The sequence below is a fragment of the Antedon mediterranea genome, chromosome 7 (assembly GCF_964355755.1).
Source record: "Antedon mediterranea chromosome 7, ecAntMedi1.1, whole genome shotgun sequence".
Taxonomy (NCBI): domain Eukaryota; kingdom Metazoa; phylum Echinodermata; class Crinoidea; order Comatulida; family Antedonidae; genus Antedon; species Antedon mediterranea.
The window spans coordinates 11,342,658-11,360,961 of record NC_092676.1 but is presented as its reverse complement, the minus strand read 5'-3'; the positions used below and the strand labels follow the sequence as shown (position 1 = coordinate 11,360,961).

Below are 18,304 nucleotides of genomic sequence, written 5' to 3'. Positions count from 1 at the left end.
TCAATGCTTCTGACTTTGCATCTGAATTTGTTAACCTGATTGTTGGTATGAGCAAACCATATGATGAAGTTCGTCTTTTATTTGATCAATATCTATCAGGATCTTTAAAAGAATCTACACGAGAAAGAGAACACAGAAAACAACTACCATTCACTACCATGTCAATGACAACACTGAGATTAAGAACATTAAGACATTTTTATCGCACAAAGAGACCAAAGCTGAACTTACAAAATATCTGTCAGAGAAGATACCTAATCACTTCAAGAACAACACGAAGAAGGTCCTAGTAACACATCACACGTCCATGATGGCAAACTGCAATCTCTCAGAAGTTATCATGATGCCAGAGATGAAACACGGACAACACACATTGGAAGAAGGGGACCAACTGGTCTTATTGTATGCCTTTGATTGTATGAACAAAGACCCAAGTGCCAATGTTGACATATTTTCTGTAGATACTGATGTCTTTATCCTTTTAACAGGAAGCTATCCTCTACTTCCTCCAATGACCACATTTGTAGGAAAAGAGGGAAAAAAATACCTATATGGGAATGCTATTACCGACTTGGAAAACAAATATCAGCAGCACTGATTGGATGGTACGCATTTAAAGGTACAGATAACACAGGTACATTTGCTGGAAAAGGAGTGTCCGCCCATTTCAAAGCACTTTTGAAATGCGACGATGAAATACTAGATGCATTTGCTGTATATGGACTGACCTCTGAAATACCAAATTGGATTTTCAGGCAAATGGAAAGATATGTTTGCATATTATACAGTACTTCTAAGATCAAGGCAGATTATGTCACAGACTTGAGATGGATGTTATTTGCACAGAAAGGCAAGGAAGGACAACAATTACCCACAACCATGGAAACTCTTAGATCACACGTGGAAAGAGCATACTACATGTCTATTGTATGTAATTCATCATGCAAGCCAACTCCATCTATTCCACCAGCAACTGACTACTCCTGGTAACTAGAAGATGGTCACTTGAAGCCGGTATTTTTCAACAATCCACCAGCACCAGAAGCTCTTCTAGAAATTTGTCGATGTACCTGCAATGGTTCATGTTCAACAAATCACTGTAGTTGTAAGAAAAACAACTTGCTCTGTACTGATGCATATGAGTGTGGTGATGGATGTGAGAATACAAAGGACTGGAATGTAGAGCTAGTAGACAATATCGATGAACTTTATTGACTGGAGAGGGTAATCTGACTATATTCAATATTTATGGTATGTATTTATTTATTATAACAGTTCCATTGGTGATTTGAAATATTGATTTTGGAACAAGGGATATCATCAACAAAACCACAAGTACCGGTACAAGTTATAAACAATACTAGACAAATCTATAGTCTCTCAGTTGTGGATATTACATGCATTAGGGCAAGAGGTCAGATATGGCATTTCTGTTTGCTTTAAAACAAAACATTTAATTACAGTAAATATAAAAAGGCATACTGCGAACAATTTGAAACAAATGTCAAGTCTGTGTGACCATTAGTTACCGAGATATGATGATAGAAGGTCAAAGGTCAAACGGTCAGAAATGGCATTTTCAGTCATTTCTGGTCAAAATATTCCATTAGAGTAAATATAAATATGTACCTTACAAACATTTTAAGATTAAAACCAAGTCTCTACGATTAGTGGTTGCCGAGATATAAGTACTTGATAGCATAAGCGGCCATTTTGAAAAAGCGCCCCCAGCGAATGAAAAACGCGTTTAGAATTTGGACAACAAGTTGGAAGTTGTTCGTTGTGATGTCCTTGATCACTTAAAAGTGAAAAATCAAACTTGGCTAAATATATGAAGTAAAATACAAATGCTGCCTGACTAGTAGGTTTACAGTATTAGTACTAGGGAGACATTTTAGATTTTAATATTAGTTAATGTAAATGTGCTGCTCTTGCAGCATTTATTTTGTCCAACTCTTTTCTGTACACTTCTACTGTATAACTATGTTTACACAATATTCAATAATATACCATAAACATATACATAAATAATTAAAATCATCTATCTGTTAATATTAATTCACATAGGCCTATGTCATAAGTCATTTCAATCTGAAAAAAAAATTATACCACACATTGTTTTGATTGCACGTTGTATAACAAAACGCAGCCCACGAATTTCACGTCGGCAATCGGCAATTGCCGAGCTTAAATTGTCAGAGGACGGCATTCTCTTGCCGACCTAGAAACTCCTTTCAAGCCTCCTAGCAACAACATGGTACATTAAGGGATCGTATCATTGAGACTTTTAACACGCATATTCACCACTATGTGGTGTTTAGTTAACAAACCATGGAATTAAGATGATCCCTGAATTCACTCAACCATTGCATCATGCATTTTGTGTGAGCTGCATGCTTTCTATCAAGCTGGCTGGGCACAGCAGGAGACCTGTGTGGGGAATACTACGGGGCGCCGTATGGGACATTGCTAATTTTGTCGAAATATTACAATTTTGTCTACACATAAAAACAAAAAATTCATTTTGTATTGACAAAATTCATTTTGTGTTGACAAAATTTATTCTGTGTGGACAAAATTCATTCTGTGTAGACAAAATTAATTCTGTGTTGACAAAATTAATTCTGTGTAGACAAAATTCATTCTGTAACGACAAAATTCATTCTGTAACGACAAAATTCATTTTGTGTAGACAAAATTAATTCTGTGTGGACAAAATTATTTCTGTGTAGACAAAATTAATTCTGTGTGGACAAAATTCATTTTGTGGCGACAAAATGTATTTTGTGTAGACAAAATTTATTCTGTGTAGACAAAATTCATTCTGTGTAGACAAAATTCATTCTGTGTAGACAAAATTCATTTTGTTGCAACAAAATTCATTTTGTCGCGACAAAATGAATTTTGTTAGCCGAGCCTACTCAAGCGTGGGACAAAACGTTTTAACATTTAAATTAGAAGGCGGGGTTGTTATTGGAAACTCGAAGATTGACAGTTATAGGCCTACGATCAAAAACCTAACTTTGATAGCCACTTATTATTACTTGCAAGTATATACCTGCCCAAGGACGTGTTTCAAAATGTTATTTAAAACATTCCCAGTACAATTCTGATCACTTTGATACCGATCATTACCCACATAACTCTAGTATCTTCGTAATACTCACCCACCCCTACACTTCCTAACACCAGGGAGTTGTAATTGCAACTCCTGCACTCGGGTGACTTTTTGAAGTACAGTATATTGTTTAAAACCTTCCCAGGGTTAGGTTTGTTGATACGTATTACACGTACACCATTTGTGTGGACGCGTGTATTAGCATTATTTTGTAAAACCTAGCAAACGCAAACTTACCTTCTACAAATTCTATTTCGATTTATTTATGTGGTCTGTATTAAATTTAAAATATGTTTTGTTACAAATATGTAAATTTTGTATCTGTATATGTTTATATGATTCTATATTTAAATTAACTGTTTTTAGTTTTTCTATCTAGTTAGGTTTATATTTACTTTTGTTTTAATAGTCGCGTGAAAGCGTCGGTCCGATCACTTTGCGTTTTATCGCGTTTTCTGTACTCTTTGAACTGCACGCGACTTACAGTGGCTGTTGACCTTGTTTGCTATAGGCCTATGCTTTTGAAAGAAAAATGGTAAAGCACTTTCTTTACCTCGACTCACGAATCAAACGATTTAAATTGAAAACAGAGTCCGATGCTGTTGTTTGAATATAATAATGTTAAAAATGCTAGATATAAATGTTATGTTTCTATGCTTATTTTACAATTTCATGGTTGATTTTATTTAGGCCTATACATTGCTAATTGCAAATAATTGTTTATAGGTTTACATTGTCCTTTGTACTTTTGATGTATTCAGTCTTTGGCTGGCTTGATAAGATTGATGTTAAATAAAAGTGCATTTTCCACTAATAAAATATGGAGTTGTATCGAGAGAGTATCGTAATTTCGGGCAGAATGGTTTTCGGTCTGGAAAGGTCATTATTACAATGTCTGGGGTGTTGATATTTATACATCGAATGTTCGAATCGAATCGAATAGCCCCATTATTGAAGCTTTACCTGAAGAGGTCCTAGACAACTTGCGTAATCTTGGAGAAGCCCAGACCCTCAGTCAAACCAGAATGGTTTTCGGTCTGGAAAGGTCATTATTACACTGTCTGGGGTGTTGATATTTATACATCGAATGTTTTATGGGCAATCAGTCCTGTAACCTAGCCAATGTAGGCTACCTGGCCTACTTACTACTTTAGGTTAGAGGTTATTAGGTTTCGCAGGGTGGATGACTGTTATAATAAAACTAACGTGAGCAATCTTTTGTAGTCAGTTCTGTAAATGTTTTTTTTTATTCAAATAACGGACAGCTTTCAGCATCATTATTTCTGCAATGATTATTATTATCTTAAAGATATATTGTCCCCTGAAAAAAATGTTTTTTTTAATCTTTTTGTTGAATATGTTATTTTAATGTCACATAATAGTTATTCACTTTCACAAAAAATTGGGTCTGAAAAAAAATGATTTACCTGAAAAAACTGTAATTTAAAGCAAAAAATGGTCAAATTGTCTGGAAGCCAATGAGTTTTTGGGTAATTTAACTGTTTATTTTGTCTTTTTATAGGTGAAATAATTTTTTTTCCGTTCTTTTTTCTTATGGAAGTTCTTATGGAAGTGAACAACTTCATTTCAATTCATTTCATTTCAAAAGACATTTATTTTTCTCCATAGCAATACAATACAATATAATAAACAGAAATGGTAAGGTATATTAAAAATGAAAAAGATGATTGTTGGATACAAACTGCATAATGGCCTATTCAAAGTCCGATTTTAAAAATCTTTATTTTTCATGATTTTGGGAGACAATACATTTTTAATTTTAAAATAAAGTATACATTTTATAAGATTAATAAATAATATTTTAAACGACAAAATATTAAATAGCCCCATTACTACAATTTTACTTAATAAGCAGGGCTCTAATGAAAACCATTTTCCGATTTTTTAATATAGAATACATTATAATAATAATTATTACTGACGACGTACTGTAGATATTAAATTGTCAAAGTATGAATACTGATCATATCTGATATTTTCAGGGGTCCCTGATATTATAAAATAGATTAATATGATAGCAATAGAGACGGAGGCATGCTCAGCCATAACAACTGAACCAATAACAAATGTCAAAGATTCGCGCGCTGTCAGCTTCACCCTGTCTTGCCCTTTTCACGTTTAAACTCCGCCTTCTAATTTAAATGTTAAAACCGAGCCTACTCAAGCGTGGGACAAAATGTTTTAAAAAACGTTTTGTCCCACGCTTGAGTAGGCTCAGCTAACAAAATTCATTTTGTTGCGACAAAATGAATTTTGTTGCAACAAAATTCATTTTGTCTACACAGAATGAATTTTGTCGTTACAGAATGAATTTTGTCCACACAGAATTAATTTTGTCTACACAAAATGAATTTTGTCGTTACAGAATGAATTTTGTCGCCACAAAATGAATTTTGTCATTACAGAATGAATTTTGTCTACACAGAATTAATTTTGTCAACACAGAATTAATTTTGTCTACACAGAATGAATTTTGTTTACACAGAATTAATTTTGTCGAGACAAAATGAATTTTGTCCACACAGAATAAATTTTGTCAACACAAAATGAATTTTGTCAATACAAAATGAATTTTGTGTTGACAAAATTAATTATGTGTAGACAAAATTGTAATATTTCGACAAAATTAGCAATGTCCCAAACGGCGCCCCGTAGAATACCCTGTTATGTCCAAGCAAACAACTATGCTCTGTGTACGGCTAGCTCCATAACCATGATGTTTCTCCCTGGCTGGACATCGTTCAGCAGTTATCAAATAGAATTTATCTTGTAAATATTAGTGTTAGGTTTTTATATTTTAGTTAATTTTGCTAGTTCTTTTTGCATAACATATAGCTAGGGAGGCTAGGCCTAGGTTAGCAAGAAGAGGTTAGGCCTTGGTGAAATTTCTATTTTTAGAACTGCCGAGACTGCCGACCCTGGCGAATTTAAGGTCGGCAATTTTTTGCCGACCTTCTTTTTTCTGAATTTCGTGAAACTACACACGCAGCGTTTCATACATTCAATTATGTTTCAATTGGCAGCCGTTTCGGCTGTAAACCGCATTGGGTGCCAAGGTAGTGCGACCTACTACACGCACGGCGGAGCTTCCCCTTTAAATGCCAGACACATTCCATGTTTTATTTTTTGTTCAAATTGAGCAAGAATATCATTGCGTAACTTTAGAAAAACTATTTTAACGTTTTTGCGATGGGGCGACTTTGTAATGGGGCATTACACGCTGTTACGAGGTGGACAAAAGCACCAACTTTGGAATGGAGCTTCGTTGGGACCGCCCAATTGATTTTTGCTTAGGAGCCACTCTGGTCGTAATTTATTTATTTAAGATGGCGGCCAAAATCCAAAATGGCCGCCAATAAATTGGAAAATCACATTTCATTTGTTGCAGAAGTCACATATAGGCAAATGAAATATCAAAACATAAGTATTCATGGTCTTTGAAACATATTTTAGACATGTTGCATGACATGGGTCATTCGTTGTTAAGATGGTGGCCAAAATCCAACATGGCTGCCAGTAGCCTAAACTGGAATATCATTCTGGTTGCAGAAATCCCATATAGGTATTAAACGAAGTAGGAAAACATGGAGTAATCATGGTCATCGAAACATATTTTAGACATGGTACATAATATAGGTCACTCGTCGCAAAGATGGTGGAAAAAATCCAAAATGGCTGCCAGTAAACTAGGAAATCACATACAGTATCTATGGACGGCAGAAGTAATATGTACTGAAGTAGCTCTAGTAAATGGTAGAGGTGGTATGTAAATTACAAATTACTGTGTAAAAAGTCTATAAAAAAAAGTTATAACCAGTTCAGTTTCTGAAACCACATAAAATGTGGTATTTTTGGGAAAATAAAGATTGAGGGCGCTGTTCACATAAGTAAAATTACACCTTTTAACCTGTAACTAATTAAGTTTTTGTCAGAATATTTTTTAAATGGTCTTATTTGATAGATAATTACATTTTCTTTATATTAAAGAAAGCAAATTTTACACTAAATATGCATAGTTCAGATAAATTTACGTTAAGTGCCTAAAATCAGCAAATATAACACATTTTAATACATAACATATATTATATAACACCTATATAAATTCCTGTCATTTGATTGGACGAATGTGGGTCACATGGCGTGCAATAGTACGCACTATTCAACGATCGTTAAATAGTACTTTTTGAAACTTTTTGTGTACGAAAAAAAAAATGTCTCGCGGATGAAAAAAAATCTAGTACACAAATTATCCTATGATATGGCTATGTACTGTGAAATACAACAGCGCCACCTGTCGTCTGGTCTCAGTTTCATTTGTAAACACCACCGCGAGATATGCAACAGCAGCAGATATTTGTGTACGATTTGGACATTATGTACTAATTTCATTCAAAAAGGCATTTAAATTAGCTTTAGATCGTTTTTAGGATTTTGATTAATTAATGGGGACATCCCTACAAGACGTGGAATTGTTGGAAAACCCATAATTAGCTTAGATAAGTTCCAATTGTCTGTCGAAGTTTTGCCTTTCAGCCAAGCTAGTACTAGGCCACTAGGTCTAGCCTAGGCCATGCTAGTATTAGGCTAGGCCTAGCCTAGGCGTTTTAGCCTTGCTAGGCCTAGGATTGTTTGGTCGTTTGTTGACATAATTAACACAAAAGTAGGTGTGTTTACGAAATCCATATAAATATAACATTTAATATAACATTATTAAAAACCAAATGTTACTGTTTTTAATCAAATGTGTGTGAATGAAATGTAGTAAGCTTTGGCTAGGGCTACCTTTTATTTGATTCAAATAACTAGAATTTATTTAGATGTTATATAAAACAAATAATGAATGTTTTGTATTCGTGTAATGGTACAAATAATGGCACTTGGTGAATGATGAAAGGTTATATCAACTCGGCTTTGCCTCATTGATATAACCTTTCATCATTCACCTCGTGCCATTAGCCGAGTTGATATAACCTTTCATCATTCACCAAGTGCCATTATTTGTACCATTGCACTCATAAACATTCATTATTTGTATACTATTGGATGTTAACAAATTACAAATTTAGTTATCATAAATAGGATTCAGATTCTTTTACATTTTCATAGAAACTTATAAAACATATAAATATATATTTTTCTAACAATTTCTCATAAAAAAACTTTTACGACCACTAGTTTTTGAGATATAGAAAGGTCTACTACCAGTACAGGTCAAAGGTCAATAACAAGAATCTGGGTCATTTTCTTGGAAAAGTTTGTATAAGGCCAAAAAAAATAAATAAACGGTCTCTGGTCTGCGCGCGCGTCGATTTAGACCTTGCGCGTCAACGTTTTTTTTTTCATACAACAGCGCCACCTATCGATGAAATTTTCTAAACTTTTATCAATCGTTCGCGCAACAACTGTCTATCGTCCCGGCGGCGGGGACCGGACGAGCCTGGACTTGATTATGGGAGGGTCGGCTAATGCTGCATGCATATCATGCGCTGCTAGGATTAGGAACGCGGTGAGAGTATGTGTGACAGACTGCTGGAGCAGCGTGTCGTAACAGTGCATGCTGTTTGTGAAATGGACATTGAAGTAGGCTAGGCCTACAGTATAGAAAAACAATAAAATGCCACTTATTTCTGTTTCGATTGTCTGTGGCATTAAAATCATTAAACCTTTTGGTATCATATCATGTGATGGCACGGCAAGTTTGGGAAGTATTTACGAATCTGAAATAGCCAAATGTACTACTGATGACGATCTTGATTCTGCTAGGCCTAGGCCTCCTACTACACCTAGGCCTAGATCGAAAGTCATCGCGATGGTCGGATCGTCAGCGGTCGGATTTTTCCAAAGTATACCTCTCAATGTTAACGTTACCGATTGTCTTGAGTTTGGTAAATATTTTAAATTCGTTTTAGAAATTATCCAAGAAAATACGCCTGCTGTTGAGGCAACGAATGCGTTTGAACTTTTGATGAACAATGCAAAAGAAAAGTGCCTGCCCAGCTGCCGTGACACAACACAAAAAAATGCAAAGTTTGAGCTTTATAATTCTATAATTGCTTTCTTACGAGCCGGTGGCCTAGGATGGTCAAAAGCAAACATTAATATCGGAGAACATTTTGTTGGTGTCTTGTGTGATGTTTTGTGGATGCTTGATCCACATCGTCCTAAAATGGAACAGCAACAATGTGCAATTCCTGCTATTTTTGATTTATATACTGGATACAATAATCCAGGGAAGCATAAGCATTTGATACAGAGACTCAGACATGATGAGTTAGAAACAAAGTCTCAACTGCTGTTTAACATTTTAGAACAGGTAAATAGGATAGGCCGAGCATATACTTCATTAATTAGTCATTCAGTATTGATTTACATACTACAAAAAACGAATTAGGGCCAGGGCCATGCCTAGTCGTTATGTGTGTGAGCCTAGGTCTACGTCCTATTTCATGCATTGATGGCCTAGGCTAGGCTTTATGATCCCAACAATTTACTCTGATTGTTTATGAAGTTTAAACCTAGTCTAGGCTATATATTTTTTTAATATGACTCATAAGAATGTATTAAATGGACAATAAAAATAGAAAAAACTCTTGAAATAGCCAATCTTCTATATGAACATTAGGCCACCACAAATGTAAAATAGCAACATCCTTTTTCCAATCAAGATACAGACCACAAAAAATATTCTAAATCTTTGTTTCTTAATATATTTATTTTTTAATAGCCGTGGTTGAAAATGAATCAATGGAGTGAGGTGTTTACTAATTTGAAATCTCTGACACTGGCAATGAACAAGTATGCTGAGTATTTGACAAAGAAGAGTGAAGAAAAAAGTTTGAATCAAAGTCTTTTAAAACCGGTATGTATAAAGCACTGCACTATTAAACGTTTTACCATCTCTTTAAACAATTGAGTGAATCCATGGATTCAAGTGTAGATTTGGCCTGGAATTCATGGATACAGCAGAATGTTTATGATAGTGAAACCTGGTAATTTTTCTGTAGTCAATAAAGAAAACAGTTCAAGGTGGTGTATTTAAGAACTAAAACTAATTTATCAAAACTATAAAAAAAAATTTAATTTCCTTGTAGGTTCGTTCTACTGAAGAATGTACAAGTATGGTAGTCCTGCCATCAAATACATCACAAGTACCATTTGTTGTTCGGAAATTTCAGTCATTGCTCAACAAAATCAGGGATCTGCCTGGATTTGTTCCTGTTTTTGTTAATGATTTTTTATCACTTGATAGAAAGATGCGATATGAAGAATTGACACTTTTGAAAGAGCATGGGCTTTCATATCCTACTGTGTTGTTCACACATTCTCCAGGTGGAAATGTTGGCAATTTTCATTTTATTTGGAAAATTCCTGAAATGTCCACATCTTGCTCTGATGATGTCATGTCAAAATCTGTGTGTGTGACACAATCACTCCAAAACCAATTGCCCAAGTTTCATACCAGGCAGATGCGTAGAGAGTTTGTTGGTATGTTTGGAAAAATTGCTAAAGTCAAACCATATTATCTTCGGGAAATGTATAAGAGGCTCACGGGTGATTGGACATCTGCACATGATACAGATGCTGCTGCTTTAGACAAACGAGTTAAACAGTTTCTTCAGCTTGGTGATCCAGATATTGTAACTGACCTCAGGGAACACAATCCAGGTAGACCATCCAAGTATGAGCCCTTTTGGAATGAAGTTGAAAAATATATGGAGAATGTTGTAGAAACTGCAGTACAGGAGAGACGACATGGAACTGTAACATACTTGGCAACAGCCATGTCTGTACCAAATTTACTTGAATGTGTTTCAAAGGTGTGTCCTCCAGAAGTACCCATACCATCACCACAGTGGCTTCGCTTACAGTTCTGGCAAAAAAACCCAACATCAAAGGCATCACTGCAGTACACAGGACGCCTCAAAATTAAATTCATGATACAGCAAAGGCAATTGCGCAAAGAACATCAAGACACTCATTATGCATCTGCTATTTTTAGATATCAAAAGGAGATGGCTGTCAAGCTGCGAGAGCACTCAGAAATGCTGTGTGTTGACGATAAACACAAAATAAAAGTGGGTGAGCCAGAACACCCAGTCGCTGCCGTTGAGAGGGGGAAGAAGGTTTTGATAGGCCTAAATCAGTCTTTCGAAGTGTCTGATCATGATTTTACAAAGCAAACTCTAACACCAAGTGTAGCCCTTCGACTTGACATCCCTGAGACTATAGAGGGAAGTTTTTACCAAGGTCAAGTCTACACTGCCTTGAAGGATTCAGTATTTCAGTCTTCTTCGCCCTTACGCCACGCCACTGAGCTTATGAGTATGCTCAAAGAAGGCGAAAAACCATTGAAGGAAGTGTTGTTTTTGTATTCAGATGGTGGTCCTGACCACCGAGTAAATTACCTCTCTGTACAACTATCACTCATTTCAGCATTTCTTGAAGGTGATTTTGATGCAGTCATTGCAGCACGAACTCCTCCAGGCCATTCTTGGAAAAATCCATGTGAGCGTATCATGTCAATTTTGAATTTAGCCTTGCAAGCTGTAGGAGTTATGCGCCAAAAACTTTCACCAGAGATGGAGGCTTTGCTTGCTAAATGCAATAGTGTTGCAGACATCCGGTCCGCTGCTACAACCCATCCAGCTCTCAAAGGTTCACTGTCTGATGGCCTTCAAGACACCATCTGCCTAATATCATCATTGTTCAGGCAATTAAAGTTAAAGGGTGTTCCATTTAGATCATTTACACCTGCCACAACAGATGATATGGATGGCCATCACAACCATGTCCTCAAAATCGATGCACAGTTGCCTCAAAATGCTACCATGAAGGACCTGAAAAAATCTGATAGTCTTAAAAACTTTTTTGAAAAGCACTGCCAACTAAGACACTACAGTTTTTGTGTTCTCAAATGTTCGGATCCTGAATGTGGTTTCCACAAACCCCCAAGGCTCACAGAAAGTGTATTTAAAGACCTTCACTTTCTGCCTGATCCTATCATGGCAGCTGATGGAATACACTACAAGGGGTTTACAGAGATCTATGGAACTCCAACAACTGAATGTGACCGCCCGTCACTCAAAGAAGGTAAAAAGACAGGCCATGGATTACCATTTAATCCATCGGCACAGACATCGGCACGTGTGAAAAAAACTGTTTCTTGTCAAGAGTGCAGTAAGCCAAGAGTCATGCATGCAGCACGAACGCTAAAAAAGGAGCAGCTAGATCAGTTGGAAGCAGCTCTAAGTCAACTAGACTACACTTGTGGAAAAGATCTTGCAGACTTTGTGCCAGATAATTTAGAGCCTGAGGAAGAGTCCATTTTGAAGATAGTATTCATCAGGAAAGATTTGCAATGTGTTCAGCCAGTTGAGGTTACCTACTATTCTTCTGGGGTGTTTGCAGCAGTTTGCTGTCATTGTGCATTGGGAGATGATTTACTGACTGGACCCCAAGTTCAAAACATTTACCCAATATGTCACACTTGCAAAGCAATTCCCAATAAGCAGACCATTGTTAAAAGAAAAAGAAAGTTAGTTAGACAAACAATAAATAGATTAACTCACATCTGTATTCCAGTCACAAAATAATGTATAAATTGACTAAATGAATCATTGCTGGTAGTTTTAATTTTCTATATATACTTACAGTATGATCATACATCCCAGAAGATATCTTTATTATATAATGTTTACTTGTCAGTTTTAAATGAATGTATATTAAAGCATGTTTAAAATATATATGACTTTAAGTAAAGTAGTTGTTGAAGTTGAATCATTTAAAAATGCTACACTACAGACAATTCGCCTCGCATATTGATTTTTAGCATACTAAATTAACTAAAAAGCCCTAAACCTTACTTTTTCTGTACCATCTGTAAAAAAAAAAAAAAAAAAAAAAAAACCTGCATCGCCGCATCATTTCTGAAAATCTGGTCTTACCAGAGACCGGTTATTTATTTTTTTTGGCCTAAGACTGAATAGAAACATCCATCTTCTGATTAATTTAAGTTTAACACTTTGACTGCCAAACACGAAGATCTTCGTTTTTGGAAACACAACGCTTGACTGCCAAACACGAAGATCTTCGTTTTTCGCGTTTTTTTCAAAATCCGGTAGATAGGTTAATTATTGGTATATACTATAAATATGAACACTATATTCGGTCTGGACCGTCAATATTTTACAATTTGAAAGTAACTAATCTGGTTACGAACGACTGTCAAAATGGTACCTGTCGAAATAACAAACATTGCGCATCACAGTAGCGCGTAGAGCGATGGCTTGGCGCATTGTGTATCGGTCGCGCACTAGCTATGCCGCCGAAGCATTACAAAGGTTTTTGTGGATTGACATGTTTGTTTGTTATCTGAATAAAAAATAATGGAGTCATTTTCAATATGAAGTCTTTAATTTTATTATTGTATGTATACCCTAATTGTTTTGGTGTTTTACTGAAAGTGACCGAGTTTCACGCAACAAACTTGTTTTGAAATGGTATGGATATTATCATCAGTTTACTATCTAGGCTAGTAGTACTAGGCTAGGCTAGGCCTAGTCGTAAAACGGTTCCGGACCAACTTTAGGCCTGGTTAACTAGGCCTGGTGTCTTTACTATGTGGATTTTTGCGAAACATTGATGTAAGATTTATGATTTATAAAATGTAATACAAAGTACAAACAGCACACCTACAGCACCCCTAATAATAAATGTATTGAGGAGTGCAATTGGTAGCACACCTAGGCCTAGCCTACAATTTTAAAAAGACAAGGCGGCGCTACTGCAGTTTCGCACCACACCGTTATATCTTCGATTTCTTACCTAAACTTTCGTTTTTTACACTCACAACATAATATATTATGTAACATGTTTATACGATTCGACCACTTACTAAGTAATTTTTTTTAAATAACAATACTTTTCAAAACATTTTAAACAATACTGAACTCGCTGTCAACAACACACTGCGAAATGTTCGCCATCTTATATTTATCACTTAATTGCCAGAATTTATGCTTCATTTTACCCCAAAAATTGTATAAACTATAGAGGGCAGTGTTATAAATCCGATTACACATATAGGCCTAGGCCTATTTAGTTTTGAAAGCAAGAAATGTTTTCAGCTGTCGACGAAATAATAAAGGTTAAATTAATATTTCATTATTAGTATTATTATTCATATTAATGGTTCCTATCAATGTTTTATGTACGGACTCATATCGTCGCCGTTTTGATATGGATGTACAGCTGGTTCTCTATAAAAACCACTCTTTGCAGTTTCAAAATAAAAACAGAAAATAAAACATACATTGATTTCTGGCAATTTTCTGATTCTAAAATGGCCACAGTTCGATCGAAGTATTCGCGAAAAAAGGAGCTGTTTTGAAATGCATTTTTTGTTATGATAAAGGTAATTAACGGTGGCTAAATCATGGGAACATGTTACATAATGGCCCAAAATTGTATGATGTGGGTGTGAGAAAAAAATTAAGCGAGAAATCGAAGATACAACAGTGTGGTGCGAAACTGCAGTAGCGCCGACAAGGCCTGGTTAGTCCAATTTTACAAATTGTTTTCTGTTTCTCTCACCAACCAAGCTGCATCTTATAATAGGACTGAATACAATGTGTGTGCTATGCCTGCTAGGCTATTACTGCTAGGGCCTAGCTAGGCTAGGCTAGGCCTACCTAGCTGGGCCTAACCTAAACTTAGCTAGGAGGTAGGGCCAGGCTAGATCGATTGAGTTGAGACGTGCAAATGCGATGCCTTTAAGGCTTAAAAACTTACTTACGGCAATTTCAGTTCTTCTTTTAACAAGTTCTGACAATTCCGACCTCGTATCTGCTGTCTGTGATTGTGATGATTTTGATGACATTATGTTACACTTTAACCAACGAAAATGACTAAAAAAAGAAAAACTTCACAAAACAACAAATAAAAATGATGGCCGTTGGTGGTTGGAACAAAGATTATATTTATATAGCGGCGCTATACAATCTTTGGTGGTGGTTAATTGGTGGGGAAGAGAATGAACATCGTCAGCCACCAGTGAGCTGTAAGCCGAAGGCTAGATCGCAATGAACAATGTTATAGCAGTTCAAAAAGTGATTCTCCATGGAGAGAGGGAACCAACAAGATGGCGGCTGCAATCGACCAATCAGATATGCCCTACTATACGCAGTACGCACTACTACGCCTGTGTTGAGCCTATCTGCTGCGTACGTGAGAACGATACGCAACGCAACGATAACAATAATTATATTTAATTTTATAAAAAACTTCACTGTGTTTTGACCAAAGATACTATAGCGCCACGAAGTGGCGCAAGATAGGGAAGTCCTATCTCTTATACACTGCGCATGAGTGAAATTCCATGGGCAGCCATTCCGGCAAGCAAGTTACGCGATCACATACCCCGGAAGTGTATAATAAACCATTGAACCACATCCACGTGTGACGTGTTATTGTTTGTTCGGGAAGTTTTCTCGTGTTGTATTTGGTAAATTGTAATGGTAAGTTTTTAGAATATATATTTTTTTGTTAGTAAACATTAACAAAATTATTAAATTGTTGTTTAAATTTAGTTCAGGCAGGCGTTTCTGCGCAATCTGATTTAGGGCCTAGATAGTAGTAGGCCTAGGCATATTTAATGCCGAATACTAGGCCTAGTTTAGTTAGTATGATTAATAAAAAAAAAGTCTGGGAGGATGAATGATATATTGATTGGCGTCTTGATAGATGGATCAAACAAGGCTTGGATGGATGGAAGATTAAGGAAAAAACTGAAGCTGTTCGGGAATTAGGAGTTTTTAATAAAAATGTACAAGACAATATAGCGTTTTATTAATAATAACATTAACAGAAATAATTAAATGTAATGAAATAAAAAATCGTGAGGATGTTATTGTTTGTTTGTTTTATTTAATAAATTTAAATTTAAATTTGATCCTCATATTTATTTTGTTCTTCATCTTTATTTGAAAAATATTTAGTTAATTAATGTAAACATTTTTGAATACTTACAATATTAATAAATAGTATATTGACTTTTGTTTTGAATTTAAAAATGTATAGTATTTTAAAATACTATAATAAGTAATCAAATGATTATGTAACAGTTCGAAAAGTGACCAAATAATTTAATGATATATTTTTCCCTATTTCAGAAAGATATATGTCTGTCATCATACTGTAAAATTGAGAAGATAGATGATTGAGTGCAAAGTGGTATTTTACACAAGAATTAAATACAAAGGCCAGAACTGATGGACAATTATATTTTAATAGTAATACTAATAATAGTTTATATTTTTGATTCTTGAAAAGGAGCAGTATCCTATGGGATTACAAATAAAATCACTATTTTCACACACCTCATACTTTAAAGTGAAAGGAAATAACCAGAATTCAGTTATTATCAGTACTGTTGTTTAGGCCTATTGGCTTCTTTTGTAATACAAGAAATCAAAATAATAGAATTTTCCTTGTATCTAAGAAGGCTAAAACCATACATTCGTAATTTATTTATTGAGTGTATTTAATTATTCCATCTTTATTTATTAATATTGTATAAAGTGAGATTTTTCAGTATTTTTATTGCATTTTAATCCTGTCTGTAATATTGAAAGTTGAGCTAATAAAAGTGGGTTGAAAAGAACAAATTATGATTATGAATTTTTAAAATTAATATTTAATACTTTTACTTTTTTGAAATTAAAAAAATGTAACAATTGTTTTTGTATCTAGTAATGTATGTACAGTATACTACAGTTGTATTGTGGCAGATCGGAGTAAAATTCCCCTTGCAATGAAAGAACTTTGTATTTGTAGGCCTGAAGCACACAAAATAGAAAGAGAGGTCCAAACAGGGGAAAGAACATCCCCCTGCCTATCAATTTAAAAAAAAAAAATTAAAAAGACAGTTTTGGACAATATATTTGGCAATTATTACAATTCATCTCCAAAAAATGCTTCTCTCGCACATAAACTAAGCCATCATCCCAGCCTAGGCCAACCGCGGCCGACCTTGGGCGTGAAGTGCGTAGCATCGCGCTGCGCCCCGCGACACTATTTATAACTATGCCTCAACCGACTGCCTACAAAATTCGTCCTCCATACAGTCAGTGTTTATTCTGTAGCCGTTTGAGGTTGGACAGTGATATACGCATATGTAATTGTAATATCAAATGGAGTAAATTTATATAATCGAATTTTATATAGATGTTCTTTCATTTTGACGCGAAAGATAAAATAAAGTCGTACTATTTATCGCGTAGATGTAAATCTTATTTGTTTACATTGATTTGGTGGCGTGCCGCATTGCCTACTGGGTAATCCGCTTGCCGGAAGCGATTTTTTTTTCCGTACGAGAGTTCCTCCATCGGTTCGTTTCGGACTCAATCGACTCTTCGGTAAGCCACCGATGCTCACTGATGCGTGACAGCAACCACAAGACAAAACGTGAGCAGTTTTTTGCACGAGTGACAGATTTATACATACTAGAGGCTAATACTATACTCACTGTAAAAATAGTAGTACTGAACGTCATTGTAATAATAATAATAGGCCTAGAATTTTAATAATATAATACTGTATAGGCAGCCACAAACCAATGTATGTACCATCATAGGGCCGTAGCCAGGATCTGTCAAGGGGGGGTTCGGACACTAAATATTTGAATATATCTAGGAGCAGCCCCGAAAAAAGCAAACTGGGCGAAGGCAAATGCTATTTGCTAGCTCTATCTATAATATTTATTTACAGAAATTTGTTGAGGAATATAAATATGTAAATAGGTGATATTGATACATTTTAGTACGTATCGGCTGGTGGTCTAGAAAAAAATAATCGGATGCCATAATGTGAACTACAGTACTTGATACCATAGATATTATTATAGTGTAAAATATTAATATTCACTATAATCCTCTATGATACATTATACTTCATAGTCACACATAAATACTGATGTACGTCGGAAGGCTATATACTTTATGCATGCTGCCTGACTGCCAGTGATCTAAACAATTATAGGTACGCAGTTTGTCTGGCGGTGTCCTTTGTACGAATCGTTCGTGCGCCAGCTCGCTATGAGACGCGTCAATATCATGTTACATGCAGGGACCAAACATTTATTTTTTAGGTTAAAATCGGCAATTCATT

General features: G+C 35.4%; 1 protein-coding gene across 1 annotated transcript in view; it reads right to left on the bottom strand.

The window, feature by feature from the left end:
* LOC140054171 (chromatin modification-related protein MEAF6-like) overlaps window positions 1-15,119 on the bottom strand; it is a 28,061-nt gene extending 12,942 nt beyond the window's left edge. The window contains exon 1 of the mRNA XM_072099065.1: window positions 14,934-15,119. Within this exon, the coding sequence (XP_071955166.1) occupies window positions 14,934-15,017 (84 nt within the window). The 5' untranslated portion in view covers window positions 15,018-15,119. The remainder of the gene's footprint in view (window positions 1-14,933) is intronic.
* Between the last annotated feature and the right edge of the window lie 3,185 nt (window positions 15,120-18,304).